The sequence below is a fragment of the Lissotriton helveticus genome, chromosome 9 (genome assembly GCF_964261635.1).
Source record: "Lissotriton helveticus chromosome 9, aLisHel1.1, whole genome shotgun sequence".
Taxonomy (NCBI): domain Eukaryota; kingdom Metazoa; phylum Chordata; class Amphibia; order Caudata; family Salamandridae; genus Lissotriton; species Lissotriton helveticus.
Genome location: NC_136070.1, coordinates 1,247,281,299 through 1,247,298,008, shown reverse-complemented (window position 1 = coordinate 1,247,298,008; position 16,710 = coordinate 1,247,281,299). Strand labels below are relative to the sequence as shown.

The 16,710-nt window shown below is 42.6% G+C and overlaps 1 protein-coding gene across 1 annotated transcript in view; it reads left to right on the top strand.

The window, feature by feature from the left end:
• COL7A1 (collagen type VII alpha 1 chain) overlaps window positions 1–16,710 on the top strand; it is a 313,236-nt gene that overhangs the window by 220,506 nt on the left and 76,020 nt on the right. The window contains exons 12-15 of the mRNA XM_078662399.1: window positions 5,987–6,106; window positions 8,178–8,324; window positions 11,422–11,538; window positions 13,682–13,831. Of these exons, the coding sequence (XP_078518525.1) occupies window positions 5,987–6,106; window positions 8,178–8,324; window positions 11,422–11,538; window positions 13,682–13,831 (534 nt within the window). The remainder of the gene's footprint in view (window positions 1–5,986; window positions 6,107–8,177; window positions 8,325–11,421; window positions 11,539–13,681; window positions 13,832–16,710) is intronic.

The window sequence follows — 16,710 nt, the reverse complement described above, 5'->3', positions numbered from 1 at the left end:
CAGTTGTAGCAGTTGTATCTTACTCAAAAGGGACATTTGGTAACAACATGAGTTATTGCAGCTTTGTGACAGGCTTGTTAAACAGTTGCTTCTGACTCAAGAAGGACTTCCAGTATTTACTGGAGGTACTGTAGCTATGTGAAGGCCTGACCTATTGACTTAGCTAATACTTGTTTTCTTCTGAGTTGAGTTGGTCGCAAATAATTTAAGGAGGGCTCTTTATGTACCCTGAAATGTTCCCCGCCATCCACAGTGGATAAACGGTATGAGACATTTCCTGACTGCTTTGAAGTGAACATTTTTCATTATGGAGATCTGATTGGATCAGGTTTCTGGCTTGAAGCCCGTTTTTATGTAGTCAATGGAGAGGGAAGAAACCTGTCAGAACAAGCCTGGCTGTTGACTACACAGAGAAACTGTCTTTGCAATTATGATTCCCCCGGTGAGTGCATGCTGATGCAATCAAATAGAGCTGGGCTTGTGTTAGGGAAATTATATGTTCTGCTCGACTTCTCTTTGAATTTCTTTCACTTTCAAGGGTAAAGGATGTAAATTCTTCTTTATCCTAAACTATTCCTACGGTCGCCCGATCCATGATGGAGAGTGACAGGAAAATCGCTAACCAAATTAGCTTTTTGTGTTTTTTTTCCCCAGTGAGCTCAACCATCTCGTGCGCTCACTCAGGGCCCGATTCACAGAACTAACTTAAGACAAAATCCTAAACTTACTATCATTTTGGTATTCACAGAAGGCACTTACTCATTTCGGTATTCACAGAAGTTAGGAGTCCTAACTTTAGGACTCCTAAATGCCTTCTGTGAATACCGAAAGTCTTAAAGTTAGGATTATTCTCAACTTTACTACTACTAAACTGAGAAAAATTCTAATTTTAAGACTTTCGGTATTCACAGAAGGCATTTAGGAGTCCTAAAGTTAGGAGTCCTAACTTTACTACTACTAAATTGAGAAAAATCCTAATTTTAAGACTTTCGGTATTCACAGAAGGCATTTAGGAGTCCTAAAGTTAGGAGTCCTAACTTTACTACTACTAAATTGAGAAAAATTCTAATTTTAAGACTTTCGGTATTCACAGAAGGCATTTTGGAGTCCTAAAGTTAGGAGTCCTAACTTTACTACTACTAAACTGAGAGAAATCCTAACTTTAAGACGTTCGGTATTCACAGAAGGCATTTAGGAGTCGTAAAGTTAGGACTCCTAACTTCTGTGAATACCAAAATGAGTAAGTGCCTTCTGTGAATACCAAAATGGTAGTACGTTTAGGATTTTGTCTTAAGTTAGTTCTGTCAATAGGGACCTCAGAGTCCCCTCTACTTAGTGGATTGAGACACCAGCCCCACCCTCTAAGGCTGAGAAGTGCACCCCTCTGTCAAAGAGTGACTGCTGCTGTTCTAACAGAGCTTTGTGGCACTAGTGGTGGTGGCAGTTGGGTTGGTAGTGAATGGACAGATCTTTTTCAATGTACCCAACCAGGAGACAATGCCTATTGGCGTCCCATTTGTAAAAGGTCTGCTAGGCAGTGCTTAATTTGAGCCGGAGCTTTCCGGTGCTGAGCAACGGCACTTAATTGCTTTCCAGCTCTCGGCACCGGCACCTAATTGTCAACACCACACTTAGGGCAGTCTGCCACAAGGTGGCGCTACTAATGTAAGTTAGAGATGAGCAGTATAACAGTTGTTTAGGAAAACAATATACATTAAAAAATGACCAATACCTGCCTCCCCAGCCATTCCTTTAGCTTAGGGGACCTGGAATAATCTGAACTGTCGCATTTACATGTGCGAGAGATGGTTAGTAGTTGTTTAGGCAGCGATGACAGGGATGATGGGTGGTGCAAGCTGCTGTGGCCTTCTAGTCAGAGCCCTGGCACTTAATATTTTACAAATTAAGCGCTGCTGCCAGGCTCCCTCAGTTAGAATCCTTTGTGTCCATGTGTGTGGGACAGGCATGGGGGGTGAACATATCTGTGAAAGGATTAGTGCATAATGGAGCTCATTGTGACAAGACGTCTGTCACAACCGAAAATGGTGGAGGGATTTACACGAGGATGCACTAGTGTCTGCTCACCTGTGAGCTTGTCCTTTCAATTCCTTTCTCTCTTCCCCCCTGTAAAATCTTGCAGTGTTCCTGTGGGATGGGGCATGTATTTCCTCCTTTCTGGTTGCAGTAATGACTTTTCCAGAACCCTCTCAGCACACATCCATTTTCTGCTCTGATTCACACCTCTGTGAGGTGTGCCCTCCTGTCTGTGATGCAATGCACCTTAAAACTAAACTGGTTAGACCCAGCCCAGGAGAGGATCCTTTTGTGCATACCTCCTGCATGCATTGAAGAAGCAGTGTCCACCCATTCTGTAATTGAATGATTCAAGCTTTGCAGGAGAGCTGGTTGGCCATCTCACTCCAATAAGTACTGCTCATTTTCACCAATAGGTTGTTCCACAATTTCTCGTTGACCAAGTAAGTATCTTTAAGCCACTGCAGTTAAGCAAGACTGTACTTCAGACTCAAGCTTGGCTGCTACCTTCCTCTCAGACTGGGAACATGGCTCACCTCCATCCTGACTGAGGTGCTAGGGGGCTGACCTATGAGGAGAGAGCCCTGCCTGCGGTGTAAGGAGATGCTGGATTATGCCCCAGAGAAGGGAGCTTGCTTTCCATTGGAGTACAGAAGTCCAGCTGCCTGCACCGCCTTCTGTGGAGTTGAGGTGAAGTGTGCACCCCTCGAAGGTCTGAGGTTGTCCAGCTGCTGCATCTGCAGAGCATGGACTTGGGGGAAGAGTTATCAGGACCTGGGTCTTTTGGTGATCCTGGTTCACACCTGACTCCTGCACTCACTACAGGGGGAAGACTTGGAGAAACAAGATATACAACCATACCCTGTTGAAGTCTAATACTAGCAATACACACAGGAATGGTAGAATGAATGATTGCATTAATTAATATTATTTATATGGCACAGCAGATAGCCAAAAAAGGGTGTCATGGTGCTAAACGTTAGACAAACAATCAGGATGGATAAGCAGGAAGCCATGTTTTCAATTCCTTCTGAAACTGCAAGCTGTTGAAATTGATCCTGATTCTGCTCGGAAGGGCGTTCCAGAGTTTGTCTGCGAGTAAGAGAAGGACCTACTGCCGGAGTGGCTATGAAGAATGGCCCGATTCACAGAACTAATTTAAGACAAAATCCTAAACCTACTACCATTTTTGTATTCACAGAAGGTACTTACTCATTTTGGTATTCACAGAAGGCACTTACTCATTTCGGTATTCACAGAAGTTAGGAGTCTTAACTTTAGGACTCCAAAATGCCACTGGCGTAACGAAAATTGAGGGGGCCTCCCAGCAAGGTATGCAGAGGGGCCCCCTCCGGGCTCAATTAGGAGCTCTTCGGACAGAGTACTGCCTTCTGTTAATACCGAAAGTCTTAAAGTTAGGATTTTTCTCAGTTTAGGAGTCCTAAAGTTAAGAGTCCTAACTTTACTACTTCTAAACTGACAAAAATCCAAACTTTAAGACTTTCTGTATTCACAGAAGGTATTTTGGGGTCCTAAAGTTAGGAGTCCTAACTTTATTACTCCTAAACTGATAAAAATCCAAACTTTAAGACTTTCGATATTCACAAAAGGTATTGAGGGGTCCTAAAGTTAGGAGTCCTAACTTTACTACTCCTAAACTGAGAAAAATCCTAACTTTAAGACTTACGGTATTCACAGAACGCATTTAGGACTCCTAACTTCTGTGAATACCAAAATGAGTAAGTGTCTTCAGTGAATACCAAAATGAGTAAGTGCCTTCTGTGAATACCAAAATGGTAGTAAGTTTAGGATTTTGTCTTAAGTTAGTTCTGTGAATCGGGCCCAGTGTGTGGAACCTTGACAAAATCAGCCAATGAAGAACTCAGAGTGTACAATGGGTTGTATCGCTCAAATGTGTGTCTAAAATAAGTAAGGTCGGTGCTGGAGATTGCATGGTGACCAATAAAGAGCACCTTGAAACAGACACATATCTGAACGAGAAGTCAGTGAAGATCTTTTAAGTGGCTCTAGATGGAAATGGACCACAGAGCCGGGCAGCAGAGTTTTGTCCAGTTTCAATCTCTGTAGAAGGGGAGTAGGAAGACCAAAATAGACAGAGTTTCAGTACTCAAGAAGCAAGAGAAATGCCTGGACCACAGCCTTGTGAGCAGATACCGAGAGAAGGTGGATGATCTTGTGAAACATTCCCACCTTTATATATATATATATATATATATATATATATATATATATATATATATATATATATATATATATATATATATATATATATATATATATATATATATATATATATATATATATTTGTATATATATGAAGTTCCACATTTGCCAAAGCTTTAGGACACACTCTCCATCCGTTAAATAAGGCAACAACACCATCTGCAAATCCCTGGATCAATAGGTTGCCTTACGCGTTTCGAACAAAACATCGGTCTTTCTCACAGGCAGAGCGATCTCAAAATGAAAGTCACATACTGCTGCTGAATAGTAGGATATATATATATATATATATATATATATATATATATATATATATATATATATATATATATATATAACCCAGGACAGGGTAATAATAACTTGCAGATTGTTTGACGAATCTCCATAAAACTTTCCACAAAAGTACTCTTCTTTTGCCTAGTTTGAGCATGAAAAGTTTCAGTGTGATTCGTCAAGTGGCAGCCAAGAAAAAGGGGGGCTCAAAACCCAAAATCTCCATGCATTTTCGATTTGATTTGAACATTTGTATAGCTCTGGAATGCCTTGAGGCATCTTGGCGCTGCTTCTAACCATAGGATGATACAGGATGATGAACGTTGCTGGTACTACTTGTTAAAGAGCCAGGTTTGTAAAGATTTTCTAAAGGGCCAAAGACTGGCACAGTCTTTTAGGATTAAGGGGAGAGAGTTCCAAATTCTACCTTTTGATACAATGAAAAATCTCCCGCCCCAGTGAGCTCTTAGTTCTGGGTACCACCTGGAGCTTAGCAGCAAATTATCTTATATTTTTTGATGGAGGGTACCAAGTGAGCGATTTCTCAGATAGTTTGGGCCAGAGCTCTCAAAAAAATGTTGCAGGCAGGCATTACAGGGCTGCCAAAATCTACCACCCGCATGTCTTTTCCCCCCTGCCACATTGCAATGGCGGACGGGACCCCGGCGGATGGGAAGACCGTCCGCCGTTTTTCCACCGGTGGGCAATCCGCCCGATTGCCTACCAGGCGGAAAAACCCAGGAATATGGTAGCGGTGCCTTGCAGTCACCGCCATCCATATTATCATCATGTCAGTGAAATGCCTTTCCATGGTGGAGACTCCGCTATGGAAAGACATGCGGTTTTGTCTTTGGAGGTCTGTTGCGGGCCCCAGGGTGTTCGTGGGGCTGGGGGGTGCTCATGGGGGGTACCTATGGTACCTATCACTGCAGGGATCACTCTCTAAATATGTATTGCAGATGCAAATCCCTACAGGAAGAGGAGAACCTTCACGGTTACGTGAATCCCTCTAAAATCCTACCCCTTCCTACTGTGATTCCCGCCTGCAAAGGAGAATAAGGAAGTACTTCTGAGAGGTGGTGGTCACTTCCCTGGGAAGGAAAAGACAGCAGTACCCCTGCTGTGATGTCAGGATTTTGGTGGTGTTTCTGTTCCTAAAGAGAATACAGTTAGACAGAGGCAAGAGAGAGGCAATGGTACAAAGGCAAAGCTGAAGACCGCACTTCATTCACAAAGCTTGTAAAGGTGTAAGGTGTAAGTTCAGGAGTAAATCAAGAGCATGTCATGCTCACATACATATTGGTGTAAATTAGGCCTTTGTTTGGGGTTTGTAAGTAATTACTGGGAAAATGGACTTGCCTTGCCACCTGTGTGCAATACGCGTTTGTGCTAAGGATTTTGATTTTCATGTTTTTTTTGTTTGTTTTTACTACAGTGCGTCTGGAAGCGGTCCAAGGACTGGCGGCGCAAAACATAACTTCCCAGAGTGCAGTGATGTCATGGAGGGGTGTGAGCGGCGCCACTGGATATCGTATCTCCTGGAGACTCCTGTCAGGTGGGTCACTGAGTGGGAAAGGTGTGGGTTGTGCTCCATACTGCAAGGTGAAGTAGCAGCCTCAGGATGCTACCAGATACTGCCTCTCCTGCAGACCCCTTTCAGATGGACCACCCTGCACACAGCAGTAAAGCTAGGGATGGTGCTTCATAAGGATAGGTGAAGCGGCAATCTCAGGACACCACCTGGTGCCGTATCTCCTGCAGACTCATGTGAGGTGGGTCACTCCGTGAACCTCAGCTGGGGTAGGAATGGTGCTCCATAGGGGAGGGTGAAGCAGCAGGCTCAGTGCACCACCAGATATTAGCACATCGCCTGGAGACTCCTGTTTAGTGGGTCATCCCATACGTGCAGCAGAGGCAGGGACAGCACTTGCACAGGACAAGGGAAGAGAGCAGTCAAAGAGCCATTATTAAATATTATAATGAAAAAGAAGGGACAGTGAGTAATTGGAACTCCGAATGGGAAGGGTTCAAAGTAGCTATTAAAGGTGGATGTTTCAGAACTTGAATAGAGGCTAGAACAACTATAACAAGAGACATTGAAAAGATAGAATTGAAAATGTGAACGCTGTAAAAGGCAGCTGTAAGTAACCCAGAATGCAGGAATATTCTGGTTTATTGCAGATAAAAACTCTAGGAGACCTTTCAGAGACTCCAGTGAGCACCAAGAGTTCACGTTCAAACAACATACAGAAGGTGGCAGATGGGGTAGATGCCTGGCCGCAGAGGTTCCACAGCTACCACTGATGACATTGAGAAGGAACGACAAAGAATTGCACCACAAACAGATGGAAAATAACTATACCTTTGATAGTTATTATATAGCACTTTACACAACACATTAGGACCAGCTGTTGGACCTCCTGCATAGTCAGATCCTTCCCACACTATCGGAGAACGAAAACTGGGATTAGAAATTCCATTCACTGTGCAAGAGTTAAAGGATATGAATGAATCAATGTCTACCCCTGGTTTAGATGGCTTGCTTGCTGAATTTTACAGGGGTTTTGACAAAATCCTGGCCCTAAGTACCTTGAGGTGTACAACTCGGCTTAGACTGCATGTAGGCGTCCTCCGATAAGTCACAAAGTACTCATAGTTGAGCATCCTAAAGTCTGTTCAGGACACATTGGACCAGCCCTCGTGCAGACCCATTCTGTGTCAAATTTATATTGCAAGATTCTTAGCAAGCTATTAACTAATAGGCCATTACCACTACTCCACACATTAGTACATTCAGACCAAAAAGGACTCATCCCTGGGAGGACTACCTCACCCAACTTATGGAGACTGATACACCTGATGGTAGCCATACCAATGACGGAGCAAGTCACCTGGCAACTGTCGCTTGATATAGTAAACCATTTGACCCACTCATTTGGGATATTGTAGATTCAATGCCTGAGCTTTGGGTTTAAAGGCTGAGTGTAGCTATTGTTTGGTGATCTGACTGCTAAAGCTAGGACAGGAGAAACTGTTTTGAACCAATAAAGAGTAAGCAAGGACTTCTGTTAGGGATGTCCATTTTCTCCATTACAGTGAATCCTTGTGAAGAATGCAGCCTTCAATCCCCTAGTCTTTCCAAGCTTCAAGGTGTTTTCATGACCACTTGTTTTACATCCAAACCCTGATGTTTATACCACACTATATAAGTTTTCGTCTCGTTGTGCTCTGAAGTGGTTTCTCTAAATCGTTTCTCAGGGCATTTACATCTGGTACAGGTAGGCATTGGAGAACAGAGATGCGGACTAGCCATGTTTTCTTTTTATACAATCTGATTCCCTTTAGGGTTGGTTGGAAATGCTAGTGGAAGGTAAAGTATTTTAAATGCAATCTAAAGTCAAAAATGTATTTTTGATGCATGGAGTCTCTATGCTCAAGCCCTTTTTTTAGGCCCAGCCCAGTACATACCATGATCAGAAATCCTAAAAATCAGTTCTACATCTCAAGCTCTCTCAACAATTGAAAAACCCAAAATGTACAATCTTATATGAACTTCAATCATGTGGAATGCTACTGGAACCTTGCATCTTTTACCTTTTAATCAAGCCTACATTCATGCTCCACAGGGCAAGGCGAGCAGGACGATGAGGTGGAAGGCGACCAGAGCTCCTACTTGATCCAGAGACTTCTGCCCAACACCGTCTACCGGGTGACGGTCACTCCCCTCTATGGCTCCAGCGAAGGCAGAGGGGCCTCAGCTGAGATCAGAACAGGTAGGAACCAAAGCCTGAGGGTGAAAGGTGACAGAGGCCTCAAGTGATAGTGACAATGGTGCAGAATTTTGGTTTCCGGCATGTGACCACCTCCAGTTGCTTCCAGTGTGGTCCACTTGAGGTTCTCTATACATCTACCGAATGCAGCAGTTCTGTGTATGATGTTGTTGATGCTTTTGTTATGGATACGCTAACAAATGCAAACAATGAATGTGTTGGTGATTGATGTAAGATGTCCCGCTATGGTAATGAGGTAGGCGATTCCTTAAAATGGGTGCTATCAGCCATCAAGACCCAATATTTCTAAAGAACCCTCTCACCTCCCAACAAATACAAACTCTCAAACACCCTATACACTCAACCTCTAGCTTAGTAGTACTGACTTCATACCTCCATAATCAACTGCTGCCACTTTGTTATTTTTTATTTTGGAGATTTGGTTTAGACTTCTTTTGGAAAAAGTTATTTATGCAGAAATGTGTAATATACTCAATAGAAATATATATCTGGTTCACGAATGACTGTGTAGGATGTCTGACACTTTATAGATAGGTAGCTCTCTGATTGAATTAGTTGTCATAGAGTTGTGTAAAACCATATTTTTTATATTTAAAAATAATCTTAGAAATAAAAAGTGAGGTTCTCTTCAGATGTCATGATTTGGGATGAATGATAATTGTAGTGTTATGGTATCCCTTAAAAATCATATATTGATATTAAGAAAAGGGATTAATTAATAATAACCCGCCTTGAAGAGGCATCCATACTAATTGTGAGTGTTCCTAGAAAATCTGTATGAGTCATCTTCCCCCCTTTACAGGTCTTCACCACCGTATACGCAAGTCCTTTTCCACTTTTGCCATTAAAGTAAAGCTAAATATTGCTCCACCCAGGCTACCTTCTAAGGCCCTGGTTATGAGTCGGACGGAGGGGAATGCCAGTATGGAATACCGCTCAATAATGATTAGTGCACTGTCCCCACCCTCACATAGACAGACTTAAGACAGACTTAAGTTAGGATTTTGTCTTAAGTCTGTCTTAAGACAAACTTAAGACACAATCCTAACTTCTGTGAATACCAAAAGTAGTAAGTTTAGGAATTTGTCTTAAGTTAGTTCTGTGAATCGGGCCCATAGATTTTTCAAATGACTCCAGATCATTCAATCTCTCCTGTTGGTCCACGACCATATTGTGCTTTAAGTTTGGTTTCAGCCAACTAGGCTTTAAGGGCCCCTGACTCTGGAGTGGATGACTTTCTCAAGAGAACATTCGCACAGGGTTCAGTCAACTGGGCATGGCTTCTTGTCCTCCTGGGCGATACAACCTCCTCTTTTTTAGGGCTGATCTCACAAGCAGAGATTTCTGCAGCGTCTTTTGCTAGTGACCAGCCTTGGGCAAACAATTTCCAGTGTTCCGGTATTGCTCATGCATTTTACTGTGTTTGTGTTGGTGCAGTAGGTCCTTTCCAGAAGTCCAGACAAGTCCATCCTAGAAGCTCAATTTGGCAAGTATTCCCCTGAAATTAGGGTTAGCGTAGGGAAGGGAGGGCCATTCAAGTCAGAGTGATGGGTTCAGAAATCCTAAATCCAGTAATCAAAGTCAAGAGTATCTTTGTAGGCTTTCCCCTTGGGCTTTCGCAGCAGACATGGAGCACAAACACTAACTGGTCAAGTGCAGAGCAGACTCCTTGCAAGGGGACTCTGCAACTTTCTGGCAATAGTCTGACTGGGACTTTTGACAAGGTAGACAAACCTGCCCGAGATCACACATGGAGTCGAGATAGAATAAGAATCAAATACGTAAACTCGGCACAAGGTAAAAAAGAACATCACAACTCAGCAAATAAAGACACCCAAGAGACAAATCAACATTCAGCATAACTAACTCCCAGGGCATGGAAGACAAACTGAGACAGTATCAACTAGAACGTGGAGTAAAGCACTCTAGGGATCCACATGTTACGGCTGAAGCTCTGTAAATTTCTCACCCACAATCGCTGTTGCCGAAGTTGACTGCAAAAAATCCACATGTAAGTCAATATGAACAGGCGCGGCTTGGGGAGCTTACAACTACGGTGACGTTATAACATGTAATGCAAAGACAACACAATGGACAAGAACCACCACCAGGGATATTAGCTGTGCCTGTGTCCTGGTAGTCAAACAGGAGCGTGCAAAGCAGTAGCAGCAAGACTGGAAATCTGAATAGACAGCTACAATCGACAAGGATCTAGAGAGGAGTAGTACCTACCAGGAATTAATGAAAAATATAAGTAACACTTAGCACAAAACAAGCAAACTAATCACACTAGACAACTGGAAACTCAGGCAGAAGGGATAGGAAAGCAATACAATGGGAGCCACAGGAGGAGGGGGGCCGAGAAGAGAGTCTTGGACTGGGAAAAAAGAATCCAAAGTAGTGGGAGTTCAACCAATCAAGTTACACTGACTATGCACCAATCTCCACATTACCTACTGTACAGTGAGGCTATGAATATCATGGTACAAGAATATTGTGGAGAAAATATCGAAGACCAAAATATGGAAAGGTAGGTGCGTATAGTAGAAGTATATATTTACTCATCCTAACGTATAGGCTATAATATTATATATATAGGAAAAGTTGCAAAGACAAGCAGGGTGGGATGTGAGCTCTGTGGAGCCTGTCTTGCATTGAGTAGGCCCCTGCACTACAAATTATCTATCTCCTGCTCTTTCCAGGATTTTCGAGTTTTTGGGGCCTGATTTGTGTGTTCATAAAGGTTTGTGCTTCACGGTTCTGTCTTGTAGGAAACAGAGGCTATGTGGACACCATGCTGTGCACACCTTGTGCAGAACTGTGTTCATCTGGCAGCCAGCTAAAGCTCTGTAGAGCATGCATGAGGTCTTGCAGATGTAGCTGACACCAGATGGACCTAGGCAGTCCTATTTTGAATCTGCTGTAAATGCTTTGCGTTTTGTTGCTGTGCAGTGCTCCATATAAAATTGAGTTGCATTAGTACTATATGGTGACCACGTCACTCTTGGATACCTTTGCAAGGGACAACAGCCCAGTGGAGCAGACACTGAACATGTTTGTAACTATGCTTTCTTCTCAGACTCAGGAATAGTGCAGACCCTCCGCACATTCATCGTGGGTCCCACAACAATCCGAGTGAACTGGAACATCATTCCTGAGGCCAGAGGCTACAGGCTGGAGTGGAGGAGGGCTACAGGTAAATGAAATCAAGCCCTTGTGTCCCTGTTATTTTAATACACTCTGGATACCTTCCCTGTCAATGGAAGGAGAACTAGTATCTTGATCAAGAGAGCCTTGATTCTGAATGAGACAACTCTTGATGTGGGGCTTAAGGGGTCTTGGGTGTGGCGCAGACTCTCAAGTGGTATATATTACTCAGATGTGACCTTAGGGGGGATAGTGCAGTCCATTGCATTAATTGACCTATCGTGGAAGATGTATGTGTCATTGCACAGTGGCACCAGTTGAGTGAATTAGATTAAGTTGATACGCCTCAAACCAACAGACCTGGATAGAATCCTGTGAATAGTTTATCAAGCCAAGACATATAAAATAATATAGTTTGCACTTCAATCAGTGGGGGACCATAAGTGCTGTCTTCGTTAACGGGTCCAACAATATATTTCTCACAAATACACAGTCAACAACGCATTCACTTTCTTGACATTCACACTGCTTCTGATGAGAAGTTCCAGGTTGGAGCTGGCTCATCTTCTTACTTTGCCACAGTCTTATTTGTGTAGCTTCCAGTAAAATCAATGTGTAAGGTGCCTGAACTCCAAGGCTATCCAGGCACAATCACAAAGCCCGGGACGTGGCAAGACCAGTACAAAAAGTTGTCTAGGCTTTCTCTAAATATCTCCGGACTCAAGCCTTTCTTAATTCCAGTGGAATACCAATACACTGCCTTGCTCCAGTTACCTGCAGCTGTCCACCACTCAATGTAGAATTATTGAAATTATTAGGTACCATCAGAGCCTAATCACAGGGCTTTAGCCATCTAGGCAGAACATCAATTTTCAAACCAAAAATGCCATTGATGTGGGCTTATTTGATGGATGCTTTTGTAGCTCATGACAAATAATGGATATATCACCTGCTGCACAATTATAATTCAGATTAATTTGCAATCTTGGCCTGATATAGTCCCAATGTTGAACACCAGGAACTGCCCTTGTAGTGGTACTTTGGATTTTTTAAGCCTTCTTATTACCTTCTGGGTCGCTTCCACGAAAAGGTAGCATTAATTGTCCAGTCTAGCTCCAAGATGGCTCTGTTGCTTTCTGATAAGCATACCTGTAATTTACCTACAACATGAATATGGTAGGCAAAGACACTGGCAACAGTATTGACATTGTCTTCCGTTCGTATGAGTTGATTATCTAAAACCACCTTTAGAAACTCTACTCTTTTTCTTGATTTTACTTCAGAAATCCCTACAATCATGGGGTTATCGTGATAGTTTATCCCCTATGGCTCTCAAAGCCACTGGTAACCATTCAGTTTTACTACAGTTGAAAGCTGAGCAGGATAAGGTATTTGCCATTAAAAAGCTCTGCTCATTAAACTGGAGGACATTGTGTTATATTATCTTCAACGTCCTCTTTTGGAGGTGGGACATCTTGGTATTCTCTTAGATTATGAGTCAGAACGGGTATGTAGCATATCAACCTCCCGTCACAATTCATTTTACCAGAGGAATGGGCTTATTCACTGCAGATCGACACTGTCGTCTCATCCCATCAGGCACCTGTAAGACCCTCCTCTTAAACAGAAAGTACAAGCAGAAAGCACATGGTGAGCTCCAGGTCTGAAATGAGAGGCTCTTTCATAGAAAGGACTTCCTCCACAAAGGTAAATAAAAAGTTATCTGGGGACTAGAAGACATCCCAGAATCCAACCATGAACTAAAAATAATATCCAGTCAAAAGGTCTTCTCTGTTTGCGTGTATTTGTCATACTCTTAAGGCATTGGTGATGTACTAAGATGCACACTGATCTAATTTTTCTGTGTGTTGTCTTTGTGACCCTTCAGCTTTCACTGTCCATTATTTTTTATTTGCCCATCATTGAATGGATAGCAATAGGAAAGAAAGCAAAAGTTGAAGATGAATAGAGCTGAGAAGGTAAGGAGAGAAGAGGAAGTCTTCTCCTTAGACAGCATATGGAAAGATAGAAGTAACATTGTATGGAACAGAAAAGCAAACAGGTGACTAAACAAAGAGAAATACTGCAGAAATGAAGACCAAATTAATTACTGTGGAGACTATGCAAAGGATGTTGTTTGAAGCAGGGATGTGTGTGAACTATGTTTCATTATTGTTATTTCTCTTTCTCAGGGTCAAAGACACCCCAAACTGTGCAGATGTCCACTGATACCGACACATACGAAATCACTGGCCTGAGACCGGGCACAGAGTATCGGATCACTCTCTACACATTGTATGATGGGCGCGAGGTGGCAACCCCCGCAACAACCTCTCCCACTGGTAAGTCGCTCCACATTGAAGGCCAATAACATCAGGGATGGAAGAACTGGATTTGGGCTGCTGAGAGATGCAGCTAGCAGCCAACAGGGGGGTGGACCTTTGCAGAACTGTAGTGGATCTGCAAATGTGTCAATCTCCCAGAATTATTTAGATTTTTTCAAATAATCTGATACTGCAGTCTGTGAATGACCACTGATGGTAACAATGATGGTAACAAGAAAGAGCTGGGGGACTCTGATTTGTGGGAAGGGTGATCCTTCCTTATATTTGTTTAGACGTAAACTGCTATACCGTAGGTAGGAGGATTCACTACAGGCTGGCAGAAGTGGAGAAGATCTACTATGTGGGTATCTTCCTAGACAGTCAAAATTTGCTATACGTCAGTGATTTGTTGGTCATTCAAGTACTGGTGAGTATATAGTGTCAAGCAGGCAAACGTTATCTAAAAAATCGATTTTATAAAAAAATAAGGGAATAAAAACACAATAAATTGAAAGCAAATCATTTTAAACAAACAGTGTACAGTACATCAAGGTCACAGTTTGAAATGAGGGGAAATTATTGTAGAATCCAATCATTTATGATGTTGCAAGATTGAGATTAATTCAAAGCAAATGATGTTGGACAGACAATATACAGTACATCAAAATCACAATTAAAAATAAAAACAAATTTTTTTTGTATAGTACAATCATAAAATATGTGGCAAGACTGAAATGGATTCAACGCGCGTTTCGGCGCTATGGCAGCGCCTTCTTCAGGAACTCAGGCCACAGATTCCTGTATCTATGGAGACTGAAGATCTATAGAATGAATAACTGATACCTCTTATCTTTTGTGATGATCTTTACACTACTTATCGTGTGTCGGTGCTTGATGTAATGATAATCGTCACTATTCTTGATGAATTATCCCTTTGGATGAGGGTCTGCACTTCTATTGTTTAACGATGGAGAAGAACTTTAAGTGAATAGGAGTAGTGATCAATCTTATCCGTCACTTCAAAAGGTTTGATACCGGGCAGTCCATCTGTGGATGCGGCTTGATCCAGTGGCCAATTGGTACGAGGAATGGCCTCTAATCGTACTCCTCGAGCGAGATGTGAAGAGTCCTAATCTCCGTGTGCAGCTTCAGTTCTCGAATGCCATGTGGAGAAGATTACAGATAAACTGAGCCAAACTAGTGTTTCATCTCCCTGGGACATTGCAGATGTCCTGGGTGAGTTGAACTGATCGATCCATATTGGTCTTTCATAGTCATTGTTTGAAGAGATCTACTCATTACTCGATTGGTAAGACTGCTGACACTTCTGATAAGTAACACACATTGCCAAGGCCAGGTTGCCTTTTCATAGTGTGATCTAAGGCTCTGGGAAGCAGAAGGCCTAAGAGGACAGTACCACCACTGAGTGTGACTTAGAACCTGGTGTACAGGTGACATCGGTTGACAACTGATGCACGAGATCCAGTAACAGCAGAGAAGTGGTGGTGGAAGGACACCTGCCTAAGTAACATGGGGCTAGATGTAGGTAAACTACATTTACCGATTCTAAAATACCAAATTTTACCGATTCGGTATTTTAGAATTGGTACATGCTATGTAGGTAATTACTCAGTAAGTATTACCGAATCGGTGCGATTCTGTATTTACCGAATCGGTAAATACCCATTCGGTAATTCCCATTCATTCCTATGGGCCTGTAGGCCCATAGGAATGAATGGGAATTACCGAATCGGTATTTACGGATTCGGTAACAGGGGGGAAACATTCAAGGGTGGCAGGGTGTCACTTTGACACCCTGTTGCACCCCAGAATTGTGCATGGGTGCACATGTGGCACACATACATGCCCTAAGGGCATGTATGTCTGCCACATGGCACTGTTATTAAATGCAAAAAATTGCTTTTTTTAGGGTTTTCGTAATTTACCACCAACTTGTAGTTGGTGGTAAATAACTAATCCTTACAGGTGAAAAGCACTCCCTTGAGTGCTTCCTACATTTCAGATTCGGTAATTTACCGAATCGGTATTTAAGAATTCGGTAATTTACCTAATTCTTAAATACCGATTCGGTAAATTACCGAATCTGAAATGTAGCCACCTACATCCCAAGGGCTAGATGTAGGTAAATCAGATTTACCGCTTCATAAATACCGAATTTTACCAATTCGGTATTCATGAATCGGTAAATCTGATGTAGGTATTCATTCGGTAAAAAATTCTGTAATTACCAAATCGGTATTTGGCATTGATTCCTATATCGGTAAAAATACCGAATTGCCCAGGGGGACAGGGTGTCACTTTGACACCCTGTAGCACCCCAGTTTTTGCCTTGTGTGCAATGTGACACACATACATGCCCTTAGGGCATGTCTGTGTGTCACATGGCATAGGTGTACATGCACAGATGTGCATGTACACTGGAATTCGGTATTTTACCACCCAATAGGATTGGGTGGTAAATACTGACTCCTAAAGGGCCTGTGGCACTCTTTGAAGTGCCAGCTACATCTGGAATTACAGAATCGGTATATTTACCGATTCGTTAATTTATCGAATCGGTAACTTTACCGAATCGGTAAATATACCGATTCTGTAATTTTCAGCCCCCTACATCTGAAAACCCTAATACCGGTCGGAAACGGCCGAAATCGGCCGTTACCGACCGGTATTTGGGCTCCTACATCTGGCCCCTAAATGCCTAATACCGATCGGTAATGGCCGATATTCGGTCATTTCGGCCGTTACCGACCGGTATTAGGGTTCCTACATCTGGCCCTAAGTGTTTACTTAGGCTGGATACGGGCTAAATCTCGTAAATATTGTTGAGTCAAGCACTGACCACCAAAGTCAACGATATGGGATCAGGAGTCACCATA